The sequence below is a fragment of the Amblyomma mixtum genome, chromosome 10, assembly GCF_055824585.1.
Source record: "Amblyomma mixtum isolate Tamu chromosome 10, ASM5582458v1, whole genome shotgun sequence".
NCBI lineage: Eukaryota > Metazoa > Arthropoda > Arachnida > Ixodida > Ixodidae > Amblyomma > Amblyomma mixtum.
In genome coordinates, this window is record NC_143021.1 from 144268246 (window position 1) to 144282182 (window position 13937).

A 13937-nucleotide genomic window follows, 5' to 3' on the forward strand; every position below is an offset into this window, starting at 1 on the left:
CAGAGGCTGCGTGGGTGTCGGCGTCACACCCAAGGCCTGTTGAACCTCGTCCCGGACGACGTCAGTGAGCGATGAAAGCTGCGGCTGCGTTTCCGTTGGCAGCAATCGTCGGAGCTCTTCTCGCACAACCTGACGGATAGCGTCCCGCAGGTTATCGTTGTTAACGGTGTCCAGGCAGCTTGATGAAAAAACGCGCTGCTGGCGGTCATACTGGCGGGCTCGGCCCTTATAAAAATGGTCTATAGACTTTCTATAGACTTTTTATAGACTCTATAGCCATCCTATAGACTTTTCCTTTTGTCTATAGACAGTCTATAGAAAATCTATAGACTGAAGTCTATAGCTGCTTCAATTTCCTTTTGTCTATAGACGGTCTATAGACTCTCTATAGACTAAGGTCTATAGCAGCCTCAACTTCCTTTCGTCTATAGACTGTCTATAGACCCTCTATAGACTAAGGTCTATAGCCGCCTCAACTTCCTTTCGTCTATAGACTGTCTATAGACCCTCTATAGACTAAGGTCTATAGCCGCCTCAATGTCCTTTCGTCTATAGATTGTCTATAGACCCACTATAGACTAAGCTCTATAGCTGCCTGAATTTCCGTTCGTCTATAGACTGTCTATAGACTCTCTATAGACTAAGGTCTATAGCTGCCTCAATTCCCTTTGGTCTATAGACTGTCTATAGACACTTTATAGACTAAAGTCTATAGCTGACTCAATTTCCTTTTGTCTATAGACGGTCTATAGACTCTCTATAGACTGAAGTCTATAACTACCTCTATTTCCTTTTGTCTATAGACGGTCTATAGACTCGCTATAGCCTAGTGTCTATAGCTGCCTCAATTTCCTTTTGTCTATAGACTGTCTATAGACTAAAGTCTATAACTGCTTCAATTTCCTTTCGTCTATAGACGGTCTATAGACTCGCTATAGACTAAGGTCTATAGCTGCCTCAATTTCCTTTTGTCTATAGACTGTCTTAGACTAAAGTCTATAACTGCTTCAATTTCCTTTCGTCTATAGACGGTCTATAGACTAAGGTCTATAGCTGTCACAATTTACTTTCGTCTATAGACGGCCTATAGACTCTCTATAGACTACGGTCTATAGCTGCTTCAATTTCCTTTCGTCTATAGACGGTCTATAGACTGTCTATAGACTACGGTCTATAGCGGCTTCAATTTCCTTTCGTCTATAGACGGTCTATAGACTCTCTACAGACTACAGTCTACAACTACCTCAATTTCCTTTCGTCTATAGACTGTACACTATAGATAGTCAACTGCCTATAGACCAGTCTATAACAATCGTAATTTTATCCAACAATGTTCGATACTCTGACCTTCGACTAAGTCCAGAACAATGTCAATTTCTTTTTGCACTGTATGTTGAGGGGACCTGCATCTAGTGACCGCAACTATGTCGGGATTCCCCCACCTCCTTCGCTATTACGGAAATTAAAATGTATTGCGTAAGGCCATTACAACACCCTCCTGTATATTGTTTTCAGGAGCCTTGACAAGCTCCTTTTCGTTATACCGTGACGTATATTGTCAATACAATTAAATATTTAATGCTAACAAGTAAGCCGAGGAAAAGCAGCCGTTCTTGAAGTAAGGGCGCCCGCAAACAGTACTACATCGAACGAATACGCTGTCCCTTAAAGGAATCTGCTCGACAAAATTTCATTCCATCTTTCAATCGTTACTGTCCAACGTGCTGAAATCAGAAACATTTTATCAACGGATCTACATTTCTCTTTAAAACGTCCTGAAAATAAAGGGGGAAATACGGGTGTGAGCATTCAAGGAAGCGCCCATCCCTTAGAAACATCTTAGATTAATCTCAAAGAGCCTGGTCCTCTCTGCGATTAACATCTGCCATTTCTACCTTTGCAGTTTGTATTCACGTGAATAAGTGCTGCGACGCAACAATCACAAAGCCAGTATTTTTTCGTTCCTACCCTTGTACCTGTTGCTTCGGAGCCGATGACACGCTGATGTGGCGCATATCAGTTCTCTAAACACGAACACACGCAAAAAAGACGTTATGCTACGTAACCTTATAATTATTATTTGAGAATTGTACCACATACTATTCGGTGGGAGATGCGGCGCGTATACCGACAAGAAGTTAGATTTCGGTTCTGTTTTCACGAAAACAATAAAATTTTTAGAGGGTAAGCGAAGAATTTAAGCTTATAAACCGGTTGCCTTCTGTGGTCTTGGATATCAGATCAAGCTGCGCACGGCAAGAGTGCGAGCGATAAAGATACGACCGTGAAATGGGTTTCTGTTTCACGTTTTACCCATTTTACCGCGAGACGGCGGAAAACCATTCGGGCTGCAAACAACCCTGTGCGTGGCTGCATCAATGGCGTTGGCGTGTTTTTCACGGATTACGTTTTCTTCAAAATCCAGCTTCATCGTCCGCTTACGGTAAGTCTACACGTTTACATTTTATTCATTTGGTCTCCTAAACCACTCTAAGCAGAGCTATGTGTGCAGAACAGATTATGTGCGCAGTTACAAACGTCCTATCTTCGTTTCTAAGGCGGAAGCCATCGGGCTCTCGACTAATGCCGCTTATCTCTGTGCCGCTGTCTTTACTAACGCGCGGAAAGGCAGTCTGTGCGATGCCCTTGATGATAAGCCGCTCCTCGCGAGCTGTCTACTAGATTTTTCGTGTTTCAAGGTAGATGCGCGGGCAGAAATATCGTTTAGCCTGTGAATGACGGCCGAAATGGAACTGTGTGTTAGTTAGCGCCGTGTGAGCTCAGTTTACTTTGCACCTCCGAAAACGTGCTTACATACAGTCTCGTTCAGTGGTGGATTACATTTATTTTCTTACCTTTGTGTTATCGCCTGTCTGGACCATGGAGTGCTGTTCTTTTGGAGGTGTGCATTGCTTGCTACGTATGGACGCTCGCTCGGTGCGCGTCGTGGACGCCGACGTTTCAGCAAAGGTGTCTTGTAACGCTATAGACTGGAGCCCGAGACGTTTGTCAAAGTTGTAGTCAAGCGGCGCTGGAGGAATGCTTGTAGTGTGATGGGTGAATACAATTCGTTGCCGGCGCGAATGGCCGGCGTGCTCAAACACCGCGAAGAACCCACGAGCTCCATCCCATCTCCCCTTCGTTGCACACGTATGGATTCGTCCGTGTCTGTCATCAGAGCCGTTGGCCGCCGCCGCTGGCTTGCGGGCACTTCATTTTGAAAGCTGGGTAAAGGTCGGCTCGGCAAGAGGTGGCTTACATTTCGTTCCGAGTGGTTCGTTCATGAATCCCGCTCACGCGTGCACAGATTTCTCGAATACCATTTGCGCTAGAGGCAAAGTATGTGTTTCTGATTTCAGACTGCTACGTTACGAAAGCGCCGATGTGACTCGCCGCTTATTTGCGCCTAAAATTAAATTAAGCTCTCGTGTTATTATAGCTGCGCCTGTAATTGTTTCATTGAAATACTTCCGACTTTGAGCACGTTCAATGCTTTCGCTGATTTTTCTAGCAGCGTTGGGTTAGGCTACCTCCATCCAATAAACACACCTCTTTACTGCGCTGTTGGGGCTGCACTTGAAGGAAAAACTAAGTGAATTTCAGACGGCATTTTATCGTGACAGTAATTTGCTGTCTCAACCTCGCGACTGCTTTTGAAACGGCGCAGCTGCAGCCTCTCTCTACTGTATCAGTATTCTGAATAATGAGCGCGGCATGGAAGCGCTGCAACCCGCTTGTTTCTAAGAGCGCGCGCAGATGTATGAGTATGCTGTTCCGTCTTTGTGCTTCAAGTTATAGGCGCAAATCTGTGGTGAACTGGTTGCTTCTCCCTGCTGGTTTTGTATAGCTTGTGCCCGTTTGAGTATCAGCTTAAGTACACTCGGCCAAATCTTTAACTGGCTCAGGTGTTGCATCGCTAAATGCACCTTGTAAAAAGGTGCCTTTTGGCTACACTGCTGGCATATTCATGTTGTAATTTAACGCGTGAGATGGAATTTCATAGTTTCTTTTTGTTAATATAATGTTTGAGTGGAGTACTTGCGTGTTTAGATCAAAGGTATCAAAATATTCATCGTCTGCCGCTATACGAAGAGCCGAAACAAGCGAAATACGAAGCAATGGTTCTGGTGGCGCATTTGCACTAATCTGGCTGAACGACTTGTCCGCCATGAAAGGAGTGGTACTTTGCCCAGAGAATGAGGCCATATGGACCAGATCCATTTCTGCGTATGCCGCTTGTTTCAGCTGTTCGTAGTGGCAGACGAATGTTTCTGATAATGTTGATCTAAACACGCAAGTACTGCACTCAAACATTATATGAACAAAAAGGAACCACGAAATGACATTTCACTCGTTAAATTACAGCATGAATATGCCAGCAGTGTAGCCGAAAGGCACCTTTTTTACAAGGTGCATTTAGCGATGCAACACCCGAGCCAGTTAAAAATTTGGCCGGGTGCACCAGGCTTCACGCAGGGTATTTTGAAGCGCTTCTTCTATAGCAGTTATAAGAATAAATGCTGCAATATCTCCTTTTTGGATCTCTGTGTGAGTTGCACTGAATATGTATTTTATGGAGGTGGCATTCTTAACAGCTCCTTGCGAGTCAATGCAGATATGTGGCACAATTGTTCGAAGTCTTCTGTTACAAATAATGTAAAAGGATTGCCATAAAGAGGTCAGTATTGGCTGTAACAGTATTGCCATACAGAAATCTGTATCAGTACTGGATTCAGAGTAGAGTGCTCCAGGGATTAGGGGTCTTTGTTACAATGTTTTATGACGACGCATATAATCTTTCGTGTATTTACTGATATGATTGAGCCGGCGTGATAGCTCAGTGGATGTCATGTTCGTATGGCGACCTGAAAGATGCAGGTTCGATTCCGGCCTAGGCGGTCGCATTTTAATAGAGGCAAAATGCTAAAGGCCTGTCTACTCTGCACAGGTGGCCGAAATTATTCCCCAGCCTTTCACTTCAGCGTCTCGTAGCCTGTGTCGCCTTGGGTTTTTGAACCCCATAAAACCAAACCAAAAGATCAAGATTGCCTTTCTAGAATGGTATAGCCAAGATATGTCTTCCATTGTAAAGCACATGTGTAGAGATGGAATGGGAATTTTTTTTGTCAGTTCCTCTTATATTATTTTTTTTCCTTTGTGCTGTACAGGTAAACATGCCCGGACGATTTACTGCAGACAACAGGCCACAAGAATGCTTCTGAGGAAACTAGCCGGACTGTTACTTTCAACTTTTATGTTACTGTGGTGCATTCTTATGGTGCATGTATTTCATATTCCCAGCCTGGATAGCTTGGAAATAAACTAAATTTGTAAGTATATTGATTGTTTCATGTGTGAACTCTGTCTGGTGACCTTTTTCAATTATTGTAGACAGTCTATATGCAGTCTATAGATAATGGTCTACTAATAGGTTTGGTTTATGGTTTGGTTTATGGGGTTTAACGTCCCAAAGCGACTAAGGCTATGAGAGACGCCGTAGTGGAGGGCTCCGGAAATTTCGACCACCTGGGGTTCTTTAACGTGCACTGACATCGCACAATACACGGGCCTCGAATTTCTCCTCCAAAGAAATTCAACCGCCGCGGCCGGGATCGAACCCGCGTCTTTCGGGACAGCAGCCGAGCACCATAGCCACTGAGCCACCGCGGCGGCGGTCTACTAATAGCTTAGTAGACAGAGGTCTATAGACTGTCTATAGACGAAGGTCTATAGCACTGCCAGGCCACACACCTATGGAATGTCTATAGACAGTCTATAGACATATGTCTACTGGACCAGTAGACTTTTGTCTGTAGACTATTTATAGACGGTAATCTACAGGAAGTCTATGGCCATAAGTCTATAGGTCGTCTATAGTCCGTCTATAGACAAGTGTCTATAGACGGTCTATAGACAACTCTATAGGAAATGTATGACCATAAGTCTATAGATCGTCTATAGACTGTCTATAGACCTGTGTCTATAGACTTCCTATAGACCTATAGACTTTCAGTAGACATTTGTCTATAGACTGTCTATAGACAAAAGTCTACTAAAAGTGTATGGCCATAAATCTATAGACTGTCCATAGACCAGTCTAAAGGATTTGTCTATAGACAGTCTATAGACTTCATAGACTAAAGTCTATAGACAGTCTATGGACTTTCTATAGAAATTTTTATAAGGGGGGCATCAAGAGTTTTCTCCATGGTGGATGCCTCTTCGACGAATTCCGCGATGGTTTTGGGTGGGTTCCGTACGAGGCCCGCAAAGAGTTCCTCTAACTCCTCGCATAAGCAGCTTGACCTTTTCATCTTCCTTCATGCTCGAGTTGGCACGCCGGAAGGGACGCTTCATCTCCTCAGTGTACACTGCTACGGTCTCGTTTGGGTGTTGTATGCGAGACTAGCAGCTGCTGGGATCTCTCCTTTCTCACGACGTTTGTGAAGACCTTCAGAAGCTGCTCCTTGAAGGTTTCCCAGTTCGTGAGGCTAGCTTCCTCATTCTCAAACCAGATTCTTGCTGGTCCCTCCAAGGCGAAGAAGACGTACCTAAGTTTCGTACCATTATATCCCAGTTGTTGAAGACAGCCACACGGTCGAACTGTTCCAGCCATTCTTCGGGGTCGGCGCCAGGCGAAGCGTCGAAGGTTGGTGGCACCCGGGGCTGCTGAAGAATGATTGGAGTCGTCGTCTGGGGCAAGCTCATGGTAGACGTTGCTGCTGGCTCTCGCTCCCGGGAAGGGTCCGGCAGAATCCCGAACTCAGGTGCGTCCCCTTGCAGGCGTCGGCTTGCGCGGTGGACTGGACTCAGGTCCTGCGGTAGATGACTCAGAGGGCTAGCGTCACGACTTGTAGGGGCTGTCCAGAACATGGAAGGCTACCCCGCACCTCCACCAGATGTCACGTTGTAGTGACGGTAGTCCAGCGGTCAGGAAGACACCAGAAAGACCTGCAAACGAAGCTCTTTATTTGGGCTCACTTGCGCCCGCAAAAGAACTGAAGCACTCGGTGGCGGCGTAGAAAGAGAAGTTTATTTTTTTCTAATGTCAACAAAAAATACAAAGCAAAACTGCTGAACTCAATGCTCTGATTAGTCAAGCACATGCGCAGTGACGCAGCACTGAACACGTCAGTAAGGCAGTAAGAAAGCCGACACTCGACCGCCGCGCAGGACGATGAAATATGTCGACCATTTGCGCAAGAACTCAGCCTCACTCATTGACAGTGCGTCCACGCATGCTTGCTCAAAGAGGCGCGTGCGGAGGCGCTGCAACTTTGGAAACATTGCTCTTTGCGGACGCCCATTTAAGGAAGCCGCTCCACGCTGCCGCCACAAAACGAACATGCCGACACACAAGAGCATATTTGTAAACAGTTCGCGTGAACTAGTGCGCCCTTCGAGGCGGGTTAAAAACATCCGTGACACTAGTACCCAAAAGGTGCGTGCCACTACGCAGTCGAACATAGCGTGCCGCAACGTTTCTAAAAGATCACATTGCGGGCAAAGGGCGGAGGGCGCCACGCCCCACGCCGCAAGGCGGTCTCTTGTGGGCAGGACACGCCAGCCTCGCGGCCAGCCGAAGTCCCTGACATCTGCAGGAAGCGCAGCTGAGGTCAGTTGGCGCCAGCGTGCCCGTCTCGTTTTCTGGAGTTGTTCGCGGGTCAGCTCAGCGACCGTTAGTCCTTCACACATCCTGGAGGGCGGGGTTTCATCAACATCCAGATCGGGCACGCTGGCAGTCAACGACGCCAGTGTGCGACGCACCTTAACAAAAAATGGCGGCGGCTGCTCGGCTGTAGGGCCAACCACGTGTTGTGCAAAAAACACGTTACGCGCTGTACCCAGAAAGTATGTGAGGAGTGTTCTCCCGGGATAGTCTGGGTTGCGTACGAGATCTCGTACTCCTCGCAAGGCGAGCACATTGCACATGGTGCGGATGCAAGGTATACTAAACCCACCCATGTACGGTGGAAGGCGCATGAACATTCGTGACACAAGTTCGGTTTTGCCCGCCCAAACGAAAGAGCCACAGGCCGAGGTTAGCCTGCGAGCAAACGTGCGCGGTGGGTTTGCGACGCGGGCGACAAAAAAACATGCGGCTAGGATTGTAGACTTAACTATATAGCAGCGCTCTGCCATTGAAAGGCGGAAAGTTGACGCCACCGAGAGGCGTTTCTCAGCCTTCGTGCGGAGGTTAGTCCAGGTTTCGCGGGCTACTTCTCCGCTGGCGAGGAATACTACTCCCAGGACTTTCACTCCCTGCACCCACTCCACCTCGCCCGCAAGGCTCGGTGTGAAGGCGCCAAACCTTGGTGCCTTGCTTTTTGCCGGTTCAATAGGGCCCCGGATATCTCGCTGTACTCGAGAAACAGCCGCGAAAAAGCGGCGTAGCTATCCTCGTCCTTGAGGAAAAGCGACACGTCGTCGGCGTAGGCCGAAACCTTGATTTGGCCCTGGCCAGGCAGAGGGAAGCCGCGTATGGATGGGCTGTCGTTAATGCGCCGGATGAGTGGATCCAGGCATAACACGAAGAATGTTGGGGAGAGAGGGCATCCTTGCCTTATGCCCCGGGCACGGAGATAGAAGGCTTTCTCCATGGCCCCGGGTGACTGAGAAGGGAGCGCTCTGGTGGCCGTTTACGGAGAGACAAGCATTCAGGTCTCCGTAAAGTAAGCGCAGCCTGCTGATAATTTGCGGTGGGAATCCGAAGGCTTCGAGGACTCCGAACAGATACGAGTGTTCTACCCGATCGAATGCTTTCGCCTGATCAAGCGAAACAAAGCACCCGCTGAAGCCCGTCCTGCTGGCAAATGTGAGCAGGTTTCTCGTGAGTGCCAGTGCATCAAACACAGAGCGGTCAGGCACGCTGCTGGTTTGAGCCCGGTGGATTAGGTGAGGTAGGATCGTCCGCATTCTTGTGTTCAGTAAAGATGCGACTATTTTGTAGCCTGCGTTTAAGAGGCTTATGGGCCGCCATGCTTGCGGGTCGGAGGGGTCACCGCCCGCTTTCCGAATGAGTATGATGCGACATTCGCGGAAAGAGTTTGGACGTAACCCATCCGCGAGGAAGCCGTTGACCATTTTCAGCAGCGCTCCTTGGACCTGGTAAAAAAAATTCGAATAAAAACTTGTTGGAATGCCGTCTGGACCGGGGTCAGAGGCTGCATTCATACTCTGCAGGATGGCGTGCAGCTCTTGGCTTGTGGCTGGTGCGCAAAGGTTTTCATGCAACTCTTCAGTTACTCGTGGCAAGTTTCCAAAAAAAACTTTGCAGAAGCCCGTCATAACCATGTTGAAGATGTAGCCAACTGTCCGTAGAGAACAGGTTCGAGAAGTGGCTCGCGAAGATCGTGCAGATATCGGACGTGGTTTTGCTTTGGATGCCGTCTGGGAGTGTCACGAAAGGCACAGTAGCGGGAGCGAATTCCTCTGCCATGCCTGTAAAGAAACTGTTCATTCTAGCTTTTTCTGACTTGTAATCTGGCAACCTATGTAACATATACTCGCTCGATAAGGAGCAGCCTTACGGCAATAAACACCAGTCGTTGCTTGTAACTCGAAACAATGGTGTCGTCATTTGTGCGCGTCTCTAAGTTTACACAAATCTATGGTGCCGAAACCCGGGACTAAAACGCTGCAACGGTGCGTAAACAGCAAGGCCATTAAGTCTCGGCGGGACAACGAATTCTGGGCCATCACCGCAACGATCCTTGGAGGTGAAACCACCTTGGACTGAAGGTTCCAGGAACGAGGCCTAGGAAAGCCACGCCCGACGCTCTAAAACGAGGCCTGGAGACGCCACACCTGAAGCCAAGCTTGGCGCTACGACGACGACCGACACTACAACGAGGTTGAAATGGAACGGCTGAAGAAGAAACGAGGAGCTTTGAGATCCCAGGTGACAAAACTGATTTCCGAAGTGGATTCATCAATAGAGGCGCACGCTGACGAAAAGGCTCTGAACATACTGTCAGCGAGGCTTAGCGCCCTTCAGATACAGCTCAACGAGGTGGACGCTGCTATCGAGCCACTTGTGCCTGATGAAGAAGCTGAGGAAAACGTCACGCGTACAATCGCGTACAACGACAGAATTGTCACATACGCTGCAAAACTCAGCCAACATGCCGAAGCTCAGCGAGCGAACGCCAGTCCAGGACCGGATGCTACACGGGCGCCTCGCGACGGTAACCGGAGCGGTGCCGGCTCAAAGGTCATGTTGCCGAAACTCGAGCTGCAACGATTCAGCGGCGCCGCCACGGAGTGGCAGCCCTTCTGGGAGCAGTACCAGCAAGCGATTCACAGCAACGATGCCCTTTCCAACGGCGAGAAGTTCTTATATTTGCAGTCAGCGCTCACTGGGAGGGCTGCATCAGCGCTGACCGGGATTCAAGCTACAGGAGCCAATTACAACACTGCCATCGAGCTCCTGAAGGAGCGCTTCGGACGCACAGATGTGCTAATCCAGGAGCACCTCACCCAACTGCTGGACCTCCCGACGGTACGAAGCGGGCAGGAGGTAAGGGACCTACGTCGACTCTATGACCACATGCAGCGCAACATAGCCGCTCTCACGGCGCTTGGCGTCAAAACAGACAGCTACGGCGCAATGCTTGCCTCCGCGTTGCTAAGAGTGCTGCCAAGCGACCTTGTAATGAATTACCACAAGCGTTGTTCAGCAGAAAAGCAGAAGGATATCCTTTGCATTGCAAGTCTGCAAGAATTTCTAAAAGAAGAAGTTGAGAGCAGGGAGAAGGCGGTGCAGGTTGGTCATCGGGAAAGCAAGAACATTAATGCAAAACCACGATTCGATAATGAAAAGTCCAGAGTTTCAAAGATTTCAGCGGCATCGCTCTTTTCCGCCAGTGATCTGAAGCGGAATGAGCCCTGTGCATTTTGTGCCGCCAAAGATCACGTGACCAAAGACTGCCAGACCTCGCTTTCTCTGGAAGAAAAGAAACGGGCATTGCGTCAGGCAGGCGGATGCTTCCGCTGCTCTGTCAAAGGACACACGTCGAAACAATGTCGCAACAAAGGAGTGAAATGCAAGATATGTGGCAAAAGGCATTTAACTCAAATGTGTGATCCTGCGTGGAGACCAGTTAACAGCTCAGCAACCGAACTGCATTCAGCTACAGGCAAGAAGAGCGACAAGGCTCCCACTGTGCTGCTCCAGACTGCCCAAGTATGGGCCGAGGGACCGCAACGAAGCACTTTAACTCGTCTCCTGTTTGACGGGGGTAGCCAGAGGAGTTTTGTGACCGAAGAGCTCTCGCACCAACTCCAGTTAGAGGTTGTGGGAGAAGAAGACATCACCATTTACCCCTTTGGAGGAGCCGGAAACGTTATTAAGCATAAACGGAAGCGTGTCCGCGTTTGGCTGAGAAGTCAGTACAACCGAAAGCAACACTCCATCGAAGCTTTAGAGATACCCGAGATATGCTCTGACCAGCTGACTCTTCCCGGAAAGGTCATCGAAGGAGTTCAAGCAGAGATAAATGAGCTTGCAGATGTAACCTTACCATCAGGTCATCTGACGAGAAAAGGCATCGGCATTCTTATTGGTTCTGATTATTATTGGACTCTCGCATCTGGCCACGTGCGAAAACTGCAAGGTTCATTAATGGCACTGAAGACGGAATTCGGCTGGACATTGCAAGGTCCTATTCCTTTCAGTAGTTCGACCGCTAGCTGTTCATCCGTGGCTGTGCTGCGGGCCAGCATGAGTGACGAAGCCCAGTGCCTTTCAGCTGACCTTAAGTCGTTTTGGGAGCTCGACAGCATGGGCATTGTTGAGCCTGTATCCGAACAAAACGAAGACAACGACATCATCAAAGAATTTGCCTCATCTGTCAAGCTTGTTGACAGGCGCTACGAAGTCGCCTTACCGTGGAAGCAGGTTAAACTCAACCTAGGCGATAACAAGGCAGTTGCAGAGAAGCGTTTGTACAACCTGACAAAGAAGCTAAGGAGGGACGAGGAAATGATGCACGAATATGATGCTGCGATACGTCAGTACCTCCATCAAGGGTTTGCCGAACGACTCCCTGCAGAGGAAAGCAGCAGCTCAGAAAACAGAATTTATTACATGCCGCATCGGGCAGTTCTTAAGCCTGACAGTCATTCCACCAAGCTCAGGGTTGTCTTTGACGCATCATCCAGCGAGCCAGGAGGTGTCTCTCTAAATCAGGTTCTGGAGGCTGGTCCTAACTTGAACCCTGATCTCCTGAAAATCTTGCTAAATTTCAGAATTCATTGCATCGGCATTACTGCAGAGATCGAAAAGGCTTTCCTGCAGATAGCAGTCCGTCGTGAGGACCGCGATGCGATGAGATTCTTATGGTATGAACAGATGCCGACAGAAGAAGACCCAAGGGCGCCCGTAGACACCTGGAGAATGACAAGGGTGCCCTTTGGAGCGACGAGCAGTCCGTTTCTTCTAGCCGCTACCTTGCGTCACCACTTAGCGACAACAGGTGTTCATCCCAAGACAACGGCAATAATTGCAGAAAACCTCTACGTGGATGATTTAATCACTGGAGCAGACTCTGAACAAGAAGCAGAAGACCTTTACCACGAGGCATTGCAAATTATGAGTCTAGCGAGCATGACACTCCGCAAATGGAACTCGAATTCCATGAAATTGCTCCAACTGTTTGACGACGACGGGACAGGAGGTGCCGGGGACCAGGTGGAATGTCCGACAGCAAGTGTGTCGAGAGTGTTAGGACTTGTCTGGAACAAGCACGATGACTGTTTGGGATTTTCGTTAGAGGTCGTATTGGACCTCCTGAACCAAAACAGCAACACAAAACGCTTTATTCTTCAGGCGTCGGCTCGAATATACGATCCTCTTGGGCTCATCTCCCCAGTCACTGTTACAGCCAAGTTGATGTTTCAAAGGCTCTGGGAGTTGGGAGTTGAGTGGGACGCACCCCTACCTGAAGAAGTACAGTCATCTTGGAAGGAGTGGCATTCACAACTCCACCACTTGACTGAAGTAACCGTACCCAGAAGATACGACGGACTTCATAATGCCGGCAGCATCGATATTCACATTTTCGCCGATGCTAGTCCGAAGGCTTACGGGGCAGTTGCATACTTGCGTGCCTCGGGAACCAAGGCCCCAGCCGTGACTCTGATCTTATCCAAATCGCGGGTGGCACCGATTAAGAAGCTCACTCTTCCCAGGTTGGAATTGATGGGAATAATGCTGATAGGCGCAAGACTGAAGGTATACTTGATGCAATCACTGAAACTACCAGTTGCCAAATGGCATCTCTGGAGTGATTCTACAATTGCGCTTCATTGGGTTCGCGGGTCAGCGCAACAATGGAAGCCTTTTGTGGCCAATCGGGTGCTGGAAATTCAGCAGCGAACGGATCCAGAAACCTGGAATCACTGCCCCGGAGCAGACAACCCTGCTGATTTTCTGACGCGAGGAGTGAGTCCCCAAGCCCTCAAGACAAACACCGTTTGGTGGAATGGACCTACTTGGCTCAGAGAAACGCCCATCGCCTGGCCAAGGCACGAAATTGACGTTGATATGGCCGCAGCAGATGAGGAGAGAAGATCGGTGCAAGTACACAACGTAGCAACACAGGAAACTGTCTTGCCGCTGGAACGGCACAGCTCCCTCTCTAAACTTGTTCGTGTTGTTGCATGGATGCAGCGATTCTTGCACAACTCAAGGAACCCTCACCAGAAACGTAGTGGATATCTCACGGCGGAAGAGGTCGCCCAAGCACAGACTTGTCTCATAAGTCAGGTGCAGCGAGAGGCCTTCGGTGAAGAGCTGCAGTGCGTACGTCGCGCATCACGCTTGCCCTGCAGCTCTCCGTTGCGGGATCTGAAACCTTACTGCGATGAGGACGGAGTGCTAAGAGTTGGGGGACGTTTGAGTAATGCTGGCCTCTCCTACAACATTACGCATCCAA

The 13937-nt window shown here is 48.9% G+C and overlaps 2 protein-coding genes across 3 annotated transcripts in view; both read left to right on the forward strand.

Annotated features, from left to right (window-relative positions):
- LOC149327183 (uncharacterized) overlaps positions 1 to 13937 on the forward strand; it is a 128592-nt gene that overhangs the window by 36034 nt on the left and 78621 nt on the right. The gene's annotated exons all lie outside the window — the stretch shown is intronic.
- Positions 9860 to 11537, forward strand: LOC149327184 (uncharacterized). Its single transcript, XM_089564810.1, has 2 exons — positions 9860 to 10519; positions 11529 to 11537. The coding sequence occupies exons 1-2, from the start codon at positions 9860 to 9862 to the stop codon at positions 11535 to 11537; spliced, it is 669 nt and encodes a 222-aa protein (XP_089420936.1).

What these genes read in the sequence shown, in the direction of transcription:
- LOC149327184 (XM_089564810.1), top strand. Translation starts at nt 9,860, where the DNA reads ATGGAACGGCTGAAGAAGAAACGAGGAGCTTTGAGATCCCAGGTGACA.